The sequence below is a fragment of the Sus scrofa genome, chromosome 2 (assembly GCF_054392235.1).
Source record: "Sus scrofa isolate SSC_HxYL_T2T_F1_AM1 chromosome 2, Sscrofa_HxYL_maternal_Yorkshire_Landrace_v2.0, whole genome shotgun sequence".
In the NCBI taxonomy this organism is placed as follows: Eukaryota; Metazoa; Chordata; class Mammalia; order Artiodactyla; family Suidae; genus Sus; species Sus scrofa.
Window position 1 is genome coordinate 80,260,892 of NC_139384.1, and position 19,174 is coordinate 80,280,065.

Genomic DNA, 19,174 nt, shown 5'->3' on the forward strand with positions numbered 1-19,174 from the left:
TTCGATCCCTGGCCTTGCTCAGTGGATTAAGGATCTGGCATCGCCGTGAGGCATGGTGTAGGTTGCAGACACAGCTCACAGCTCGGATCCCATGTTGCTGAGGCTCTGGTGTAGGCTGGCGGCTACAGCTCCGATTAGAACCCTAGCCTGGAAACCTCCATATGCCGCGGGAGCAGCCCAAGAAATAGCAAAAAGACAAAAGATAAGAAAAAAAAAAAAGAAGAAACGAAGGGAATCAATAAGAGGAGCTAGTTTGGCTGAATGTCCACACATGCATAGCCAAGTATGACGGTGACCCTGGGACACGTAGGCTGTGGTGTGGGTGAGGGGTCAGCCCCCTGGGCTGGCTATCCCACACTGACCTTGGCCTGAGGTCCTGGAATCAGCATGGCCTTTGTGTGGACACTGGCCATGAACCAGGAACCTCCACCAGCCTGGACTCCTGTCACTCCTGGTGACAGCTGCTGACTTCCTCCCCCACCCCCCACTGGCCTTTGCTCTTAGCATGAATCTATCTGGACCGTCCTTTTCCCTCTGACTCTGACCTGCTGGCCTGTGCCTTCCTCCCCCGTTTATCCCCACAGCACTGAGAAGTGGGCGACTTCATTCCTATTTCTCAGATGATACAAGGGCTCAGAGAGGTTGAGGCACTTGGCCAAAGTCACACAGATTTGGACCCAGGTTTGTGGGGCACAGGAGTGAGTCCTCAAGGGCTGGGACCTGCTCTAGATCCTGAGGAAAGATAGGGCATCTGTGAAGGTGAAATGGCCCCCTGGAAAGGGTGGTGGGTTGAGTCATGTAGCCAGGTCTGTGTCCTCAAGAGACAAGGAAGAACTCAGCAAGACTGAGGTGAGCAGGTCCTTTCAGCTGGAGTGCCAGATGGTCAGTATAACAGGAGCCCTGACACTGCCAGGACTGGGAGGGGGTAATCAGGAAGAGAATGGAGCATCACATGTGACAGACGGCCATGACAGTCTCTCCCATCCCACATGCAACTCCCCCATCAGGTCTTGGAGGCTAATTCTCCTTCCCTTGAGTTTGGCTTGGAACCCTCTGGTAACCAGTGGAGTGCAGTGGAAGTAACTCTGTGAATGCTAAGAGTGTGTCATACAAAGTACCACAGCTGGAGTTCCCTGGTGGCACAGCAGGTTAAGGATCTGGTGTTGTCACTGCAGTGGCTTGGATCACTGCTGTGGTGCGGGTTCAATCCCTGGCCCTGAAACTTCTACATGCTGCAGTTGCGGTCCAAAAAAAAAAAAAAGAAGCAACAGCAGCACCACAGCTTGTTGAAACACTCCTTCTTGAAGCCATCAGCTGTCATGGAACAGCCCAGCCACCTGGAAGCCACCATATTATGAGGACACCCAAACAAGCTCATGCTGAGAGATGACCAAGACCGCATGAGGAGGAAGAGACATCTAGCCAAGCCCCCAACTATGTGTCCTCGCCCAGCTGAGCCCTTCCCACCACCTTCCTGACACAAAGAAATGATGAAAAAGAATAAAGTGTTGTTTTAAGCCACTAAGCTGTGGGATGATTTTTTACACAGTGACAGCAACTGGGTTGTCCTAAAACAATTTTTCAAGTGACACCAGTCTAATTAAGTCAACATGGAAATGTCTTTATTTGTTTTTTTGGCCTCATCAAAGTTCCCACGCAGGGATTGAACCCGCACCGCAGCAGCGAATCTGCTGCAGTGACAATGCCAGATCCTTAATCCACTGTGCCGCAGGAGAACTCCTGGACAGGTCTTTTTTTTTTTTTTTTTTTTGGTCTTTTCGCTTTCTCTGGGGCTGCTCCCGCGTTATATGGAGGTTCCCAGGCTATGGGTCTAATCGGAGCTGTAGCCGCCAGCCTACGCCAGAGTCACAGCCATGCAAGACCTGAGCCGCATCTGCAAACTACACCACAGCTCATGGCAACGCCAGATCCTTAACCCGCTGAGCAAGGCCAGGGATCGAACCCGAAACCTCATGGTTCCTAGTTGGATTCCTTAACCACTGCGCCACGAGGGAACTCCCCTGGGCAGGTCTTTAGAGCAATGTTAAGGCTAGAAAAGCAAACTGCACAAGGAGCTGTCTGGCAAGAAGCGTTTTTTGGCACACACACAGGATTGCAGGTGTTTGCTCTGGACCATGTTTCCACCATGTAAACATTTAAATAAAGGTCTGTCAGGGAGTTCTCATTGTGGCACAGTGGTTAACGAATCTGACTAGGAACCATGAGGTCGCGGGTTCGGTCCCTGGCCTTGATCAGTGGGTTAAGGATCTGGCGTTGCCGTGAGCTGTGGTGCAGGTCGCAGATGCGGCTCGGATCCCGCGTTGCTGTGGCTCTGGCGTAGGCCAGTGGCTACAGCTCCGATTCAACCCCTAGCCTGGGAACCTCCATATGCCGCGGGAGCGGCCCTAGTAAAGGGAAAAGAAAAAAGAAACAAAAACCTGTCTGTCGGGTTATACCCCAAACACACTATATCCTAAACAGCTATAACCCCTAGGGGCAGGGGTCAAGAGGATGGAGTTGGGAACTTCTCCAAGCTGGTGAGGTCTGGACATGTGCCCATTTTAAGAACTGTCTTTTGATTCCTCACCACTGTTTAATTGAACAGAGTGGTTGGTTTCTAGTTTATGTCATGGTCTCAAAGTTTTTTTTTGTTTTTTTTTTGGGGGGGGGGTTTCTGTCTTTTTAGGGCCACACCCGCGGCATATAGAGGTTCCCAGGCTAGGGATCCAATTGGAGCTGTAGCCACGAGCCTACACCACAGCCACAGCAATGGGGGATCTGAGCTATGTCTGCCATCTACATCACAGCTAATGGCAACGCCAGATACTTAACCCACTGAGTGAGGCCGGGGATCGAACCTGCGTCCTCATGGATGCCAGTCAGGTTTGTTAACCACTGAGCCACGATGGGAACTCCAAAGATTTTTGCTTTAATGAGGCCAGTTGTATCTTCTGGGGCCTTAATACTTATAAGGTGGCCAATGCCTGACTCATATACCTCACTCAGCTGATTCTGCTCCTGTGTCCCCCACCTCTTAATTGGCCTCAGTGCCCCCCAAAAATCTAAGTCAGATCTCATCCCTTTCCGTCAGGCTCCTCTATCCAGTCCACCCCCCAACTCTGCCTATTCTCCTTTCTAAATAGCTTCAATCCAGAGTTTCCATTGTGTCTCAGCTGAAATGAATTCAACAAGCATCCTAGAGGATACAAGTTCAATCCCTGGCCTCGCTCAGTGGGTTAAGGATCCAGTGTTGCCCTGAGCTGCAGCATAGTTTGAAGATGCAGCTTGGATCAGGTGTTGCTGCAGCTGTGGTGATTCCACTCCTAGCCTGGGAACTTCCTTATGCTGCAGGTGTGGTGGTAAAAAGATTAATAGATAGATAGATAGATACATACATACATACATACATAGATTATAATCTCTTCAATCTGCCCACACAAAATCAATCCTTGGCCCTCACCTGGTCCACCACCACTGCCATCGCCAGTCTGGACCAGTGTAGTCTGCTCTTCCCTGGTTCCCCAGTTCCTGCCCTCACTCCCCACCGGGCTTTTCTTCCCACATGGTCAGAAACATAAGCTTTTGCAATTCCTGAATGCACACGGGGCCGATCATCTGAGCTTGGCGACTCTCCAGCCATGGCTTTCTAAACCTTAGCCACACTGACATCTTACACCACATACTTACAAGCGCTTTCACATCCGCGTCCCTCTTCCTGTAATGCCTCACCTGGGAAATCTCCTTCCCCTAAGCCTCATCTCACATGTCACTTTCCTGCCCCTTCTCACCTTTCCTTGACAATCTGGGGGAGGACGCATGTAGGCCTCCCTAAGAGAATCCTAAAAAACATACTTTTCAAACCATATCCCCATGATACCCGCGAAAGCTTGCCGATAAGTAACCAACAGGAAGGGGATGTGGTAAAGACGAATTAGTGGAAACCGAAAAAGAACTGCTAGCTTGTTTGCTTTCTGTTTACTATTTTTCTGCAGCAACCCCACAGAGAAACTGCAAAGAAGAACTACGCGTGCCAGCCAGAAGTAAAGTGGGTTTAATCCTATGAACCACCAAGTAAATGCCAATTAAAACCATGATGGAATACTTTATTATTATCATCATGTGGCTTAGCAAATTGGTAAACATTTGTTAAATGATAACACAGTGTTGGTAAGGTGGTGAAAAGATGGGGCCTCACATCCGTGGCTGTACTTGGATATGGCTATCTAAAAAGCAATTTGAGGAGTTCCCTGGCAGATTAGATATTGTCACTGCTGTGGCGCATTCAGTCCCTGGCCTGGAAACTTCTGCATGCCGTGGGCTCGGCCAAACAAATAAATAAATAAAAGTAAAAAGTAAATAGCAGGAGTTCTCATCATGGCTCAGCGGTAACAAACCTGACTAGTATCCATGAGGATGCAGGTTCGATCCCTGGCCCCACTCAGTGAGTTAAAGATCTGGCATTGCCGTGAGCTGTGTGCTGTAGGTCGCAGACACGGCTCAAATCCAGCGTTGCTGTGGCTCTGGCGTAGGCCAGCAGCTGTAGCTCTGATTCGACCCCTAGCCTGGGAAACTTCATATGCCGCAGGTGGGGCCCTACAAAATAAATAAATAAATAAATACACCCTTAAAGAAAAAATAAACAGCAGTTTGACAAGATGATTTAAATATGTTTATATCTGTTTCTCAGGAATTTCTTGTAAGGAAATCTTTAGAGGTACCAAGATGTATGAACAGATATTATTTTTGTGTTTTGGTGGGAATTAAAGGACTCAACAATAAGGCCTCGATGACATCTGCTAAGGTTCAGCCAGAAGACACTCAACAGTCATTTTTTAAATTTTTATTAAAGTATAGTTGATTTACAATGTTGTGCCAATTTCTGCTATACAGGATAGTGACCCAGTCATACATATATATATATTCTTTTTCTCATATTATCTTCCAACATGTTCTGTCGCAAGAGATTGGATATAGCTCCCTGTGCTGTACAGTAGGACTTCATTGCTTATCCATGAACAGTCATTATCATGACAGAGGCATGAGAAAGAGCTTATATATGAAAAATATGTGGAGACAGGCTACAAAATGTTACTGGTCAATAAATCCCTAGTTAAGTCTCTGTATGATTGTATTATATTAATGTCAGTTTCCTGGTTTAATAAAGAAGTTATGTGGGAATTCCCGTCATGGCTCAGTGGTTAACTAATCTGACTAGGAACCATGAGGTTGCAGGTTTGTTCCCCGGCCTTGCTCAGTAGGGTAAGGATCTGGCATTGCTGTGAGCTGTGGTGTGGATTGCAGATGTGGCTCAGATCCTGCATTGCTGTGGCTCTGGCGTATACCGGCGGCTACAGTTCCGATTAGACCCCTAGCCTGGGAACCTCCATATGCCGTGGGAGCGGCCCTAGGAAAGACACAAAGACAAAAAAAAAAAAAAAAGAAAAGAAAAAAGAAGTTATGTAAGATTACTCATTGTTGGGGGAGGCTGAGGGTAGAATCCAAGGGACCTCTCTGTACTATTTTTTTTTTTTTTTTGTCTTTTTTTTGCCATTTCTTGGGCCACTTCTGCGGCACATGGAGGTTCCCAGGCTAGAAGTCAAATCGGAGCTGTAGCCACCGGCCTACACCAGAACCACAGCAACTCGGGATCCAAGCCATGTCTGTAACCTACACCACAGTTCATGGCAACGCCGGATCCTTAACCCACTGAACAAGGGCAGGGATCGAACCTGCAACCTCATGGTTCCTAGTCGGATTCATTAACCACTAAGCCACAATGGAACTCCTAAACAGTAATGATCTTGAGTGAACTTTAAGTGTCCACTGCTTTCTTCTCAGTAATTTCTAAGTTTTCTACTGCCTAAGGTTTTTACACTTAAGCATGTGCTATAATCAAAGACAATGATGAAAATAGATGGAACATTCTTATAGGAATGTTCTAAATTGGAGATCATGAGGCTGAGAATTTGAGGAGGTGACACCAAGGGGTTTTCTAGCCCCAGATAGGGGTTATTTCAGTTCTCTTTTAATCTAATAGAGTAAATATGTCTATTCTTGTTTGCAAATGGCTCAAACCAGATTGGATAGTTTCAGAATCAAAAGGACAGTGGATCCAGAGACTGGCTTTGGAGTCAAGTTCTTGGGTGGGAGGATATCACTGGCCGAGTCCCAATCACAGTCTCAATTTCTTGTTGAAGGGATGCTGGGAAAGTGAGTATCTGGCCTTTGGAATTTCAAAAGTTGGAGTGGGGAGGCAGATCCTCAAATGCAGGAAATGGGTTCATGTGCTAACAGACAAAATGGGGGGGTACCAATGCTTGAGAAAGCTGGAAAGATCAGCTTTGCCACCAACTTGCTGTGTGACCTTGGGCAAACCCCTTTCCTTCTCTGTGCCTTAGTTTTTCACCTATTAAGGAGGTGATGGGTGATTTTGTAAAGACAGCCATTTAATTCTTTTTTTTTTTTTTTTTGTCTTTTTGCTATTTCTTTGGGCTGCTCCCGCGGCATATGGAGGTTCCCAGGCTAGGGGTCAAATCGGAGCTGTAGCTGGAGTTCCCGTCGTGGCGCAGTGGTTAACGAATCCGACTAGGAACCATGAGGTTGTGGGTTCGATCCCTGGCCTTGCTCAGTGGGTTAAGGATCTGGCATTGCCATGAGGTGTGGTGTAGGTTGAAGACATGGCTCAGATCCCGAGGTGCTGTGACTCTGGCGTAGGCTGGTGGCTGCAGCTCTGATTCGACCCCTAGCCTGGGAACCTCCATATGCCACAGGAGCGGCCCAAGAGATGGCAAAAAGACCAAAAAAAAAAAAAAAAAAGATTCTTCTTATTAAAACCAATGTTTTCTTGATGAAATCATGTTCGAGCTCTGGGTGTTATATTCAAGATTGGACACAGTTAAATTCAAATTAAAATAAATGAAATAAAATCTTGATTTCCACCTACTACAAGCTTTTTTTTGTAAGGCCAGGATTTGAAAACCTCTTATTCTTTTAGAATCTGATGAAAACTAGAGGCAGTCTCTCCAGAACAAATGTACATATGCACAAAATTTCTTTCTTTTTTCTTTCTTTCTTCTTTCTTTCTTTTTTTTTTTTTTTTTTTTTTTTTTTAGCTTTTTAGGACTGCATCTGCAGCATGCGGAAGTTCCGGGGCTAGGAGTCAAATCAGAGCTGCCAGCCTATGCCACAGCAACTTCAGAGTCTGAGCCACATCTGTGACCCACACCACAACTCACAGGAATGTTGGATCCTTTAATCCACTGAGCGAGGCCAGTGCTCGAACCCGAAACCTCATGGATACTAGTTGAGCTGCAACAGGCTCTCCCAGCACAAAAGTTCTCATTTTGGAGTTCCCATTGTGGCACAGCAGAAATGAATCTGAGTAGAAAACATAAGGTTTCGGGTTCAATCCCTGGCCTTGGGAGTTCCCGTTGTGGCTCAGTGGTTAATCTGACTAGGAACCATGAGGTTGCAGGTTTGACCCCTAGCCTTGCTCAGTGGGTTAAGGATCAGGTGTTGCCGTGAGCTGTGGTGTACGTTGCAGACCCAGCTCAGCTCGGATCCCACGTTGCTATGGCTCTGGTGTAGGCCAGTGGCTATAGCTCTGATTACAGCCACAGCAACCCCAGATCCAAGCTGCATCTGCAACCTACACCACAGCTCACAGTAACGCCAGATCCTTAACCCACTGAGCAAGGCCAGGGATCGAACCTGCGTCCTCGTGGATACTAGTCAGAGTCGTTTCCGCTGAGCCACGATGGGAACTCCCAGTGTCAGGGGATTTTAGCTGAATAAAAATAGCATTTTCTTTTTTCTTTTTTTGATTTTTTTTTTTTTTTGACTTTTTAGGGCCATGCTTGGGGCACATGGAGGTTCCCAAGCTAGCAAGCCAATCAGAGCTATAGCTGCCAGCCCTCTCCACAGCCACAGCAATGCCAGATCCGAGCCGTATCCACGATCTACACCACTGCTCAAGGCAACACCAGATCCTTAACCCACTGAGCGAGGCCAGGGATCTATCCTGCGACCTCATGAATGCTAGTCGGTTTGTTTCTATTGAGCCACAACAGGAATTCTGAAAATTCTGACACAGGCTACAACATAGATGAATGCTGAGGACATGATGCTCAGTAACATAATAACAAAAGTACGAATACTGCCTGATTCCACTTATATGAGGTCCCTAGAGCAGTCAATTTAACAGAGACAGGAAGCAGAGGAGTTCCTATCGTGGCTCAGTGGTTAATGAATCCGACTAGGAAGCATGAGGTTGTGGGTTCGATCCCTGGCCTTGCTCAGTGGGTTAAGGATCCGGCGTTGCCGTGAGCTGTGGTGTAGGTCACAGACGAGGCTTGGATCCTGAGTTGCTGTGGCTGTGGCGTAGGCTGGCGGCTACAGCTCTGATTAGCCTGGGAACCTCCATGTGCCGCGGGAGCGGCCCTAGAAATGGCAAAAAAAGAAAAAGAAAAAAAAAGTAGAGACAGCAGAATGGTGAATGCCATGGGCTGGGGGATGGGAGAGGGGAAGTTAGTCTTTTACGGGAACAGAGTTTTAGTTTTGCAAGATGCAAATGGTCTTGGAGATGGATGGTGGTGATAGTTGCACAATAACATGAATGTACTTCATGTCTCCGAACTGCACACTTCCGATGGTTAAGATGGCACATTTTATGTTATGTGTATTTTACCATTATTATTATTATTATTATTATTATTTATTTTTGCTTTTTAGGGCCACACCCGAGGCATATGGAGGTTCCCAGGTTAGGGGTCTAATCAGAGCATAGCTGCCTGCCACAGCCACAGCCACAATAACGCCAGATCCAAGCCATGACTGTGAACTACACCACAGCTCATGGCAATGCCAGATCTTTAACCCACTGATCAAGGCCAGGGATCAAATCTGCAACCTCATGGTTCCTAGTTGGATTCATTTCCGCTGTGCCACAATGGGAACTCCTTATCATAATTATTTTATTTTATTATTTTTTTGGCTACATCCCTGGCACATGGAAGTTCCCTGGCTAGGGATCGAACCCATTCCACATCAGTGACCTGAGCTACTGCAGAGACAATGCCAGATCCCTTGGGCTCCGCAGGTTAATAACTCAGCTAGCATCCATGAGAAGGCAAGTTTGGTCCCTGGCCTTGCTCAGTGTGTTAAGGATCCGGCATTGCTGAAAGTTGCAGCAGAGGTTGTAGATGCGGCTTGAATCTGGTGTTGCTGTGGCTGTGGTAGAGGCAGGGCATTGGGTTGCTATGGGTCCAAAGATGCCCACTGTGAAGAACAGGCAGGGATTTCTGATGGCTTTTTCTTCCTGGATTCCTAGCTGCCTGGAGTTAGTGGCCTGAGAGAGAAGTCTGGGAGCCTGTGTTGCCCTTGACATTGACCCTGAGGCCAAGGCAGCCGGGGCTGACGTAAAAGGCTCTAGGAGCCAAGGTCACAAGCATGGCTTGGAGGAGCTCTTGCCAGAGTTTTTTCTTTCTTCTTTCTTTTTTTTTTTTTTTTTTTTTTTTTTTTTTTTGTCTTTTGTCTTTTTGTTGTTGTTGTTGCTATCTCTTGGGCCGCTTCCTCGGCATATGGAGGTTCCCAGGCTAGGGGTTGAATCGGAGCTGTAGCTACCGGCCTACGCCAGAGCCACAGCAACGCGGGATCCGAGCCGCGTCTGCAACCTACACCACAGCTCACGGCAACGCCGGATCCTTAACCCACTGAGCAAGGGCAGGGACCGAACCCGCAACCTCATGGTTCCTAGTCGGATTCGTTAACCACTGCGCCACGACGGGAACTCCTCTTCTTTCTTTTATTTTTGCTTCTTCCTCCCCCCCTCCCTCCCTCCAGCCTTTCTTTCCGTCTATTTCTTTATGTTTTCTTTTCTTTTTATTTTATTTTATTTTTTATTTTTTGTCTTTTGTCTTTATAGGGCTGAACTGGTGGCATATGGAGGTTCCAAGGCTAGGGGGCGAATTGGAGCTGCCAGCCTACACCACAGCTCACAGCACTTGAAGATGCACTAAAAAGACAAAAAAAAGAAAAGAAAAAAAGATAAACAGCAAGGTCCTACTCTATAGCACAGAGAACTTAGGGTCAATATCCTGCAATAAACCATAATGGAAAAGAATCTGAAAAAGAATGTATATACATGTATAACTGAATCACTTTGATGTAAGGCAGAAATTAACACAACATTGTAAATCAACTATACTTCAATTAAAAAGAAAAAAAAACAAGAATGAGGAAAATGCCTGCCCTCGGTTTAGATGACTTTGCTAACAGAGGAATTTTTCTTTCTTTCTTTCTTTCTTTCTTTTTTTTTTTTTTTTTTGTTTTTGTTTTTTGCTTTTTTAGAACCACACCTGGACCATATGGAAGAGCCTAGGCCAGGGATCTAATTGTAGCTGCAGCTGATGGCCTAAGCCACAGCTGCCAGATATTTAACCCACTGAGTAGGACCAGGGATTGAACCTGAATCCTTGTGGATCCAAGTCAGGTTCATAACCTAAGAAGCCACAGTGGGAACTCCAAGCAGAAGAACATTCAAATGAAGTGGATTCCATGGAAGGATTTTTTTTTGGTCTTTTTTTTTTTTTTTTTAATATGGAACGCTTCACGAATTTGTGTGTCATCCTTGCGCAGGGGCCATGCTAATCTTCTCTGTATCATTCCAATTTTAGTATATGTGCTGCTGAAGCGAGCACTTTTTTTGGTCTTTTTAGGGCCATACCCGTGGCATATGGAAGTTCCCAGGCTAGGACTCTAACTGGAGCTGCAGCTGCCTGCCCTTGCCACAGCCATAGCAATACAGGATCTGAGCCAGTCTTAGATCTACACCACAGGTCGCAACAACACTGGATCATTAACCCATGGAGTGAGGCCAAGGATCTAACCTACCTCCTCATTGATACTAGTCAGATTTGTTTCCACAGAGCTATGCCTGGAACTCTAGGAAGGATTGTTTTTAAGTGTGTATGAGGAAGAAGTTTTTCCTTGAAGAAAAGAGAGAGGGAAAAGATGTAGTTGCAAGGACATCAAAAACAAAACACTGGGAGTTCCTGTTGTGGCTCAGTGGGTTAAGAGCCCTGAGGACATGGGGAGAGCCCTCCTGGAATTCTTGCCCAGGACCTGGCACCCTGGGAATGTTCTTTTCAGAGCTTTTGTGGACTTCTTTCAGGCCTGACCTCACATCTCCATACAACTACCTCTGGAGACATAAAAAGCTAAGTCCCTTCTGGAAGGGAATGTTTCCTGGTAACTCTTTGCAGGCCTATTGGGAAGCAAGGGCCTTCTACCACCAGGTGGATCAGAAAAAGCTGGAGCGGAACAGAACAGAAACTGAGCCTGAGAAGTCTTTTATAATTTTTCAGAAAGGAAATCAGACCTAGTACTCCAGGAATTTCAGTTGTGGTTCAATGGGTTTAGAGCCCAACATTGTTTCTGTGATGATGCATGTTCAATCCCCGGCCTTGCTCAGTGGTTTAAAGATCCAGCCCTGCTGAAAGCTGTTCAATAGGTCACAGATGTGGCTTGGATTTGGTGTTGCCTGGCTGTGGTATAGGCCAGTGGCTGCAGTTCTGATCTGACCCCTAGCCTGGGAACTTCGATATGCTGCAGGTGTGGCCCTCAAAAAAAGAAAAACAAAACAAAAAACCAAATCTACTGCTCCTGACTTAACAAACAAACAAAAAAACACAACAACAACAAAAAGAGGCACATATAGAATAAGGAATGGAATTTGATGGTGACACATTCATAAACCACTCTCAGAACTTGCTAGTCCTTGTAAATTTCTCCAGGTATTGCTAATGAGCTCGTTTTGACCCTGATAATGAACCTGCCAAATAAGGGAAGCAGGCATTTCCTCCCCATATTTATTTTATCAGCCTTGATTTATTGGCAAAGCTAAGTTATTTGCCTGAGGTCCGTCTGATTCAGAATCTGGGGCTCTTTACTGCCAAACACTTTGTAAGTTTCTTCTTCTGGATTAATCGCTATTTTTCTCCCCAAGGATTCAATTGTGCCCCTTATACTTCTTTTCTGACTTCTCTGCTGGGTTTCCCTGTAAGCCTGCTGAAAGGTTAGTTTGCCCAGCTAAGCTCAGTTTGTAAAACCTTAGAGATCTCTGCTCATTCCTGAAGTAAACCTCCAAAACTGCCAGACCCTTTGTGGGAGGCTTTTTTGGCAAGGGGCCGCTGGTAAGTGCATGGATCCCAAAAGAGACTCCCTGATTTATTTATTTTTTTAATGTGAAGAAAATCTTTATGATTTTAATTATTTTAATTATTTTTTTCTTAGTTTCAAAAGGTTTATTTTTGAGCATGGTGAGAATACATGAACAATATAGATAGCTCAAGAAAAATAGAGGTAAACAAAAAATGTCACTGCCCAAAGATAACTCTCCTTAGTACTCTGAGAGATTTCTCCTCCATAGCTTTTTGTGCATTCATTCATGTATTTTTATTGAAAAAAATTTTTATGGCTATACCTGCAGCATAGGGAAATTCCTGGGCCAGGGATTGAATCCAAGCGGCAGCTGTGTAGCTGCGGCAACACTGAAGACTCCCTGATTCTTAAAAGCTGTTTTCCAACAGCCCTCTGTGGTCTAAGCAATCAGGTTCAGCTCTGAAAGCTCTATTTTGTTTTGATTTTGCTCAGAGGAGAGGAAGTGGCTTCTCTGTTTGTTCAACTCCTTCTCCTAAAAGGATAAATCAATATTTATATCCAGACCCCAAGTAGTGGGTCAGTTGATTTTAGAGATGTTTTTGCTCAAAATTCATCTGAGCGCTGGATCCCATAAAACAAAATCAGTTTTGGGGCGTTCTTTCAAGATGATTTTATTTAACTCTCATTGATTATGGGGCGATGTGGAAGAACTCTCTAAAACTATATATGACGAAATGGTTAAAATCTATAAACAATTCCTAGAAAGGAAAAGGCCAAGTAGAGAAGGGGGTGTGTGTGGGGGGTAAGTTTCCAATATTTCTAGTCAGAGGGGAGATGTCATTGGCCAAAACCATTTGGAAGGACAGATGGATGTTAACTTTGGACACCAAAGAGGATGTAACAATTAAAAATTGAGAGAAATTTAAGGGATACCCTTCAGCTGACGCGCGTTTCCATTTTGGGCTGGGGGTCGGGGGCTTAGTTCTTGTGCCACCAAAATCGACACATCTAGCAGCCCATCCCAGAGCGGCTTTGGAAAAGACTGGAATCCGAGTCAGGGCTTCACGGGTTAAGGATCCCATGTCACATCAGCCGTTCGAAACTCCTCCTCCCGAAACTCCTCCTCTTGCAGTGAGGTGAAGATATTTGAAAATCACCCCATGCAAACTCCTCCCTCTACGAGAAACCTCACATTGAAATGCTGCAAATGACTGGGGCCCCGCGTGCAGTCGCGTCCGGGCCGCGCGAAGCCCGGATTTCAAGAGCGCACACAGTGAACAGGAGCCCGGGCCAGGGAGCTGCAGGCGGAGGCTGGAAGCATGAAGTCCACGGGCTGGGTCCTGCGATGGGCTGTCGCCTTGCTCATTGCTGCGGTGGCAGCTGCAGGTAAGTCTGGCTCCAGAAGCTCTCGCGGCTTGGAGGTTAGCTCCCGAACTCGGGGAGCCTCTTAGTAATTTTTTTTTTTAGGGGGTGGAGAACTAAAAATCACTGTATCCTTGGCAGACTTGTGGGAAAATGGCACGAAGTCATTCTTACGTGGTTGGAGGGGGCTCTAAGGGGGGCGCGAGAGTTTAGGGGGTCTGGAGGCTCTGGGGGAGTCAGGGAAAACATGGTGTGGCTTTCCCACAAGTTTCCACTCGATGCAGGTCCCCCTTATCTTAGAGCACGGTACGCGGATCTCCACCCCTGTGGGGAGAGAGCTCTCCCTCTCAGAGTTATTCTAGGGTGAGGGTGATCCAAAACCCTATTGCTCAGCCTCGAGGTCCCTGCCGAGCGCTTCCCCCGGATCCTTCCCTCTGCATCCTTTTCGCCTGCAGGGGTTACGACGGCGGCCCAATTAGCTTTGTGCTGTCCGAAAGGGATGCTGGCTCCCAGAACAGAGCCGAGGGCACCCAGAATCGTCCCGGAACCACGCTTCCGCCCCGGGCCACCGCCTCCTGCCCCGCCTTCAGCCCCGCGGGCCCGCCCTCGGGCTGCTATTGGGCACTACTCGAACAGGCGAGCCTCGAGCCACTCCCCTTGGCCAATGGCGGCAGAGAAGCGCGCGCGGCGCGGGGCGTGGCTGGGGTACCACGCCGCGGCACCTGGTTCTGGGTGAGGTCGAAGGAGATTCCTGGGGTTCATCCCAGGCTCCTGTCACAAAAGAGGGAGCAGGTTTTGGGCCCCTGGAGAAGCTCCATGAGCCTGGACGAGGCTCCTGCTGAGCGCCTGGGCCCCGTCGGCGAATGCCTCGGTTTCTTCTGCGATCGGTGGCGTGGCCTCTGTCCGCACTTTGTCCTCGCGGCTGCCCTCGCTGGGTTCGCCCGGGACACCCTCAAGGCTTCGGTTCCTCTCCAGGCTGAAACTGTTCCTAAGGAACTAATACCACTCCTTGAGCGGACGCGAAGAGCACTTTCGCGGAGACCTCCAGCCGTGCTGGGGCAGGGACTGAGTATCAGGGACTGGATGGACCCCTCAGCTTGCCTTGTTTGTTCAGAGAGGATAAATGGGTTCAGCCGAGCTGCCTACAAGACGACCTTTCGTGTTAGAGGGTTTGAAATTTAGGTTTGGGCAAGAGGCTGCTTGGTGCAGGATCCTTAGTTATCCATTGGCTGCTAGAGGCATTTGACCTGGCTCTGGATTATAGAGAATGTCTTTTTTCTACTTACAACCAGCTGGGCGTAGAAAAGGCTTGGGATGGTCTGATTAACAGGATGCAGGAAGCTGTCTTTTTATTGACAGGGTGGAGGGGGGGCTTTGAGGCGAGACCTTTGAACTCTTGGAATCAGTGCCCGTGACACATCAGTTTCCTCTGGGAGGAAAGGAAGGGAGGTTGTAGCCACATGGCAGAGGATTATTATAATAATTCGGCCACCCAGTTGTGTGAAGCGGAGGTAGTATGGTTTAGTCAAGACGCACTTGATTAATCTGTGTTTCACACGTTGATCCACTTCTTCCTAAGAAAAAGTAATGGCAGTGAAGTCTTGAGCAAGATGTGTTGCTTGTCATAGTTTCCTCTTTCCCTGTGGGGCCTGAGAGTCTGGTATATTTTGTTCTCAAGGAGGCTCTTGAGTCCTGACATCTTCCCCAGACTCCTAATAGCTGACAGTTACTCCTTATTTCTGGTGTTAACAAGATGATGTAGGATGAGGTCTGTTTGTAGCAGCCCTGGCTACTCCACATTTGCCCTGAGTAGTGACTGGGGGTGGAGGTGGAGTGGGTGGGAGTGTCTTGTCTGTTTCCTTGGGGAATGGAAGTAGTTGCAGATCTTAACTTGCCTGCTTTGCCAGATCAAAATCAGTTAACAGTTGTGTGTGGAGTATGCCAGAGACACACCCAAACGGAGAAAGCAGAGTGGTCCCACTAAGAGTTGTGTCTGTTCTAACAACATGCCCCACCTAGGTGATTCATGGTCATTGCTGGGCATATTTTTTTTCCAGAGCAACACCGGCAAAAGATTAGGGAGAATGTTTTTTGAGACTGCAAACCTCTAAGGGAAAATATGTACCTCATTTGTCCAGGATGTTCCCGCTCTTAGGTGTAAGAGTTCCTCTCCTGATAGGACCCAATTTTAGGTGCCTTGTGTGCGCCTTGCTTTGACAGCCTTTCACATTCCACATCTAGTGTGTTAACACTAGTGCATCCACATCCTGCCCCTCTGTCCAGCAAGTAAATGATCACGTATTGCTCAGACACTGGAAGTAACCAGTGGTGAACAGTGATAGAAACAGGCTAGCCCTCCCCCAAAGAAGCAGGCCCCAAAATTTATCATCGAGATCACCCCTGGGGAAAATACCTTGGCATCACCTTGTGTGGAAAAGAAAACTGATAAACGGATTTCTCTTTCATTTTCCGCTGAGTCTGTTAGCTCTGGCCACTTCTTTATTCAAGGAAATGTTTTCCATGTATAATTTTGACTTCCTTGAACAACCACCCTCTTCTGTAGCAGTGGAAAGAAAACATCGAAAGCGTTTACCGCTTCATTTGTGTGCTGGAGAAAAAGCAGAAATGTGTATTCCCCTTTTTTGTTTCGATAACCTTGTTCCTGACCAGTCACTTGTGACAGGAGAGTTTTGCAGGCTTGAGTTTAGCAGGTTTTTATTCTTGGGTGGGGGAACAGGTTTCAGTGCTTATGTAATTTTAGGCACCTCCAGCATGATGAGATAATGGGATGGGGAGCTTCAAGTTTGCTTTTCCTGAAATTCGGATGAAATTGACATGGGAAACTCAAACCTTGCTCCTGGAACAGGGAGGAAACCAGGAAAAGTGGTTTCTTTGGGCTGCGGTATTTGTGTTTTTCCTTTTTTTTATTGTCTTTTTGGGGCTGCACCCACAGCATGTGGAGGTTACTAGGCTAAGGGTCAAATCAGAGCTTTAGCCGCCAGCCTATGCCACAGCAACGCCAGAGCTTGTTGTCCAGGGAGATGGGTTCTTGTTCTTTAAACCCTCTTTAAAGGGCCTTGGGATGTTTACGCATTTCTAGACTTGAGTTCCTGTCGTGGCTCAGCAGTTAACGAATCTGCCTAGCATCCATGAGGACCCAGGTTCAATCCCTGGCCCGGCTCAGTGGGTTAAGGATCTGGTGCTGCCGTGAGCTGTGGTGTAAGTCTCAGGTGTGACTCAGATCTTCCGTGGCTGTGGCTGTGGCATAGTCTGGTGGCTACAGCTCCTATTGGACCCCTAGCCTGGGAACCTCCATATGCCGCGGGTGCTGCCTTAAAAAGTAAAATATATATATATATATATATATATATATATATATATATATATATATATGTATATATTTTTAATATATATATATATTTAGCCTTTCCAGTAGCATAAGCTGAGTCCATGTGCAAAGTAGATTGGTGGTAACTAAAGCTGCAGTTGCCTGGTTGGGGAAGGGAACAACTGATTTCCTCCTCTGGGATCCTCAGTTGAGAATGCCCCTTGCCTGAACTTCCTTTTGGACATTTTTTTTTTTTCTGAGAGTCCTGAAATTCCGATTGCTTTTGGCCCACTCAGTGAGAAGTGAGTCATTTCCTTTCTTCTGACGATTCTTCTGTGAGTCAGTGGGGTGTGGGGTGTATTGTAGAGGCGCCTCTGAGGGCCATGGTCCTGTTTGGATCAGTAGCTGGGCTGTGCTTTTATCCATGTTTTTATCAGTCTGTGTTCTGATAGCAGCAGGTTCTGAAGGTCAACTCAGCTTCTCCCTTCCCTCTGTCTCTCCTACCCCTTCTTCCTGTCTCCTGGGCTTCCCCATGGCCCCCTTGATCTTGGCCTCCTTGTACTACAGTTATCGAGTTCTGTTGATATTTCTAAACACTCCTTGTATCTCCTGTGGCCTCCTTGTGGCCCTGCCTCTTATCTCTCCTAATCTCACCTGGCTGGTTTCCTAAGGAGACTTGGATATGACCCAGAATGTGTTTCCTTTTGAAATCTAGGGTAATTGCCATCCCATAAAAAGGACAAGTGTTCAGCAAACAATTCAGTGAATTGTGATAAATGTCTCCTTCCATGGAACAACCTCTCATCATGATTTAGAGGATTTCTCACCTCTCAGAAAGTTCTCTGTTCCCTTCAGCTTGTTCACCACCCTCACACAACAAAGGCCACTACTAATCTGATTTCTATCATTGTAGGTTAGTTTAGTTGGTTTAGTTTAGTTTTGTTTTAGTTTTGGTTTGGTTTGTTGTTGGTGCATTCACAGCATATGGCACTTCCTGGGTCAGGGATTGAACCTGCACCACAGCAGTGACCCAAGTGGCTGCAGTGACAATTCAGGATCCTTAACCTGCTGCACCACAAGGGAACTCCTATAGGTTAGTTTGCCCCAACTAGAACACAGGTAAATAGTACATACTCTGGAGTCAAAAAAGCCAGACACACATGTTTTGGAAATTCGTGTATTGGTTCATGTATCAGCCGTTTGTCCAATTTTATTTTATTTTTTCCTTTTTTTGTAGCATAGGGAGTTCTTGGACCAGGCATTAGATCCAAGCCACAGTTGAGACTTACTTTGCAGCTGCAGGGATGCCAGATCCTTAACCCACTGTTCTGGGATGGAACCTGTGTCCTTGCACTGCAGAGAAACGGCCAATCCCAGTGCAATACATTGGGAACTCTGGTAGTTTTTATGTTTTGTTTTGGTTTGGTTTTTTTTTTGTTTGTTTGTTTGTTTGTTTGTTTTGTCTTTTTTAGGTCTGCACCTGTGGCATATGGACGTTCCCAGGCTAGGGGTCAAATCAGAGCTGTAGCGGCCGGCCTACCCCACAGCCACAGCAACTCAGGATCTGAGCCACATCTGCAACCTACACCACAGCTCACGGCAATGCTGGATCCTTAGCCCACTGAGCGAGGCCAAGGATTGAACCTGCATCCTCGTGGATGCTAATCAGGTTTTTTCCACTGAGCCAGGACAAGAACTCCTAGTTGTTGTTTTTTTTTTTTTTTTCTTTTTTTAGGGCCACACCCTTGGCATATGGAGGTTCCCAGGCTAGGGTTCAAATCTGAGTAGTAGCCGCTGGCCTACACCAGGGATCGAACCTGTGTGCTCATGGATGCTTGTCAGATTCGTTTCTGCTGAGCCAGGACAGGAACTCTGTTGGGTTTTTTTTTTTTTTGGTTTTTGTTTTTTGTTGTTGTTGTTTTTTAAAAACTTTTATAAGGAAAAAGCAACCAAATGTAAGTTTCACTGTGCCTTGTAGGCTCCAGGACAGCGTGAAAGATGATTTTTTTTGCAAGATTCTCCAAAAGTTTTAAACATGCAGAACATTCCTTGACAGCTACAATGAGTTCGTGGGGTTGTTTGTTTTTTTTAACAGATTCTGCTGAGTTGCCCTTCTAAAAGGGAGACTGTGGAAAAGTCTTTTTGCCTTTTCTAGGTCTGCTCCTGAGGCATATGGAGGTTCCCAGGCTAGGGGTCGAATCGGAGCTGTAGCCACCGGCCTACGCCACAGCCACAGCAACTCAAGATCCAAGCCACGTCTGCGACCTACACCACAGCTCACAGCAACACTGGATCCTTAACGCACTGAGCAAGGCCAGGGATCGA

The 19,174-nt window shown here is 46.8% G+C and overlaps 2 protein-coding genes and 1 non-coding gene across 17 annotated transcripts in view; 1 reads left to right on the forward strand and 2 right to left on the reverse strand.

The window, feature by feature from the left end:
* The window catches only part of KANK2 (KN motif and ankyrin repeat domains 2), a 468,727-nt gene that overhangs the window by 358,710 nt on the left and 90,843 nt on the right, over window positions 1-19,174 (reverse strand). The gene's annotated exons all lie outside the window — the stretch shown is intronic.
* On the reverse strand, window positions 10,591-10,697 carry LOC146405499 (U6 spliceosomal RNA). The gene has a single exon (XR_014839264.1). It is a non-coding gene; the product is annotated as a U6 spliceosomal RNA (small nuclear RNA).
* Window positions 13,334-19,174, forward strand: part of LDLR (low density lipoprotein receptor) — a 36,348-nt gene continuing 30,507 nt past the window's right edge. For 4 of the 15 annotated variants that reach the window (XR_014836458.1, XR_014836457.1, XR_014836459.1 and 1 more), the window contains exon 1: window positions 13,383-13,545. Coding sequence is in view for 1 of the 15 variants with exons in the window: in NM_001206354.2 (NP_001193283.1) it covers window positions 13,479-13,545 (67 nt within the window). In the remaining 14 variants the exon portion in view is untranslated. 15 annotated transcript variants of the gene reach the window in all.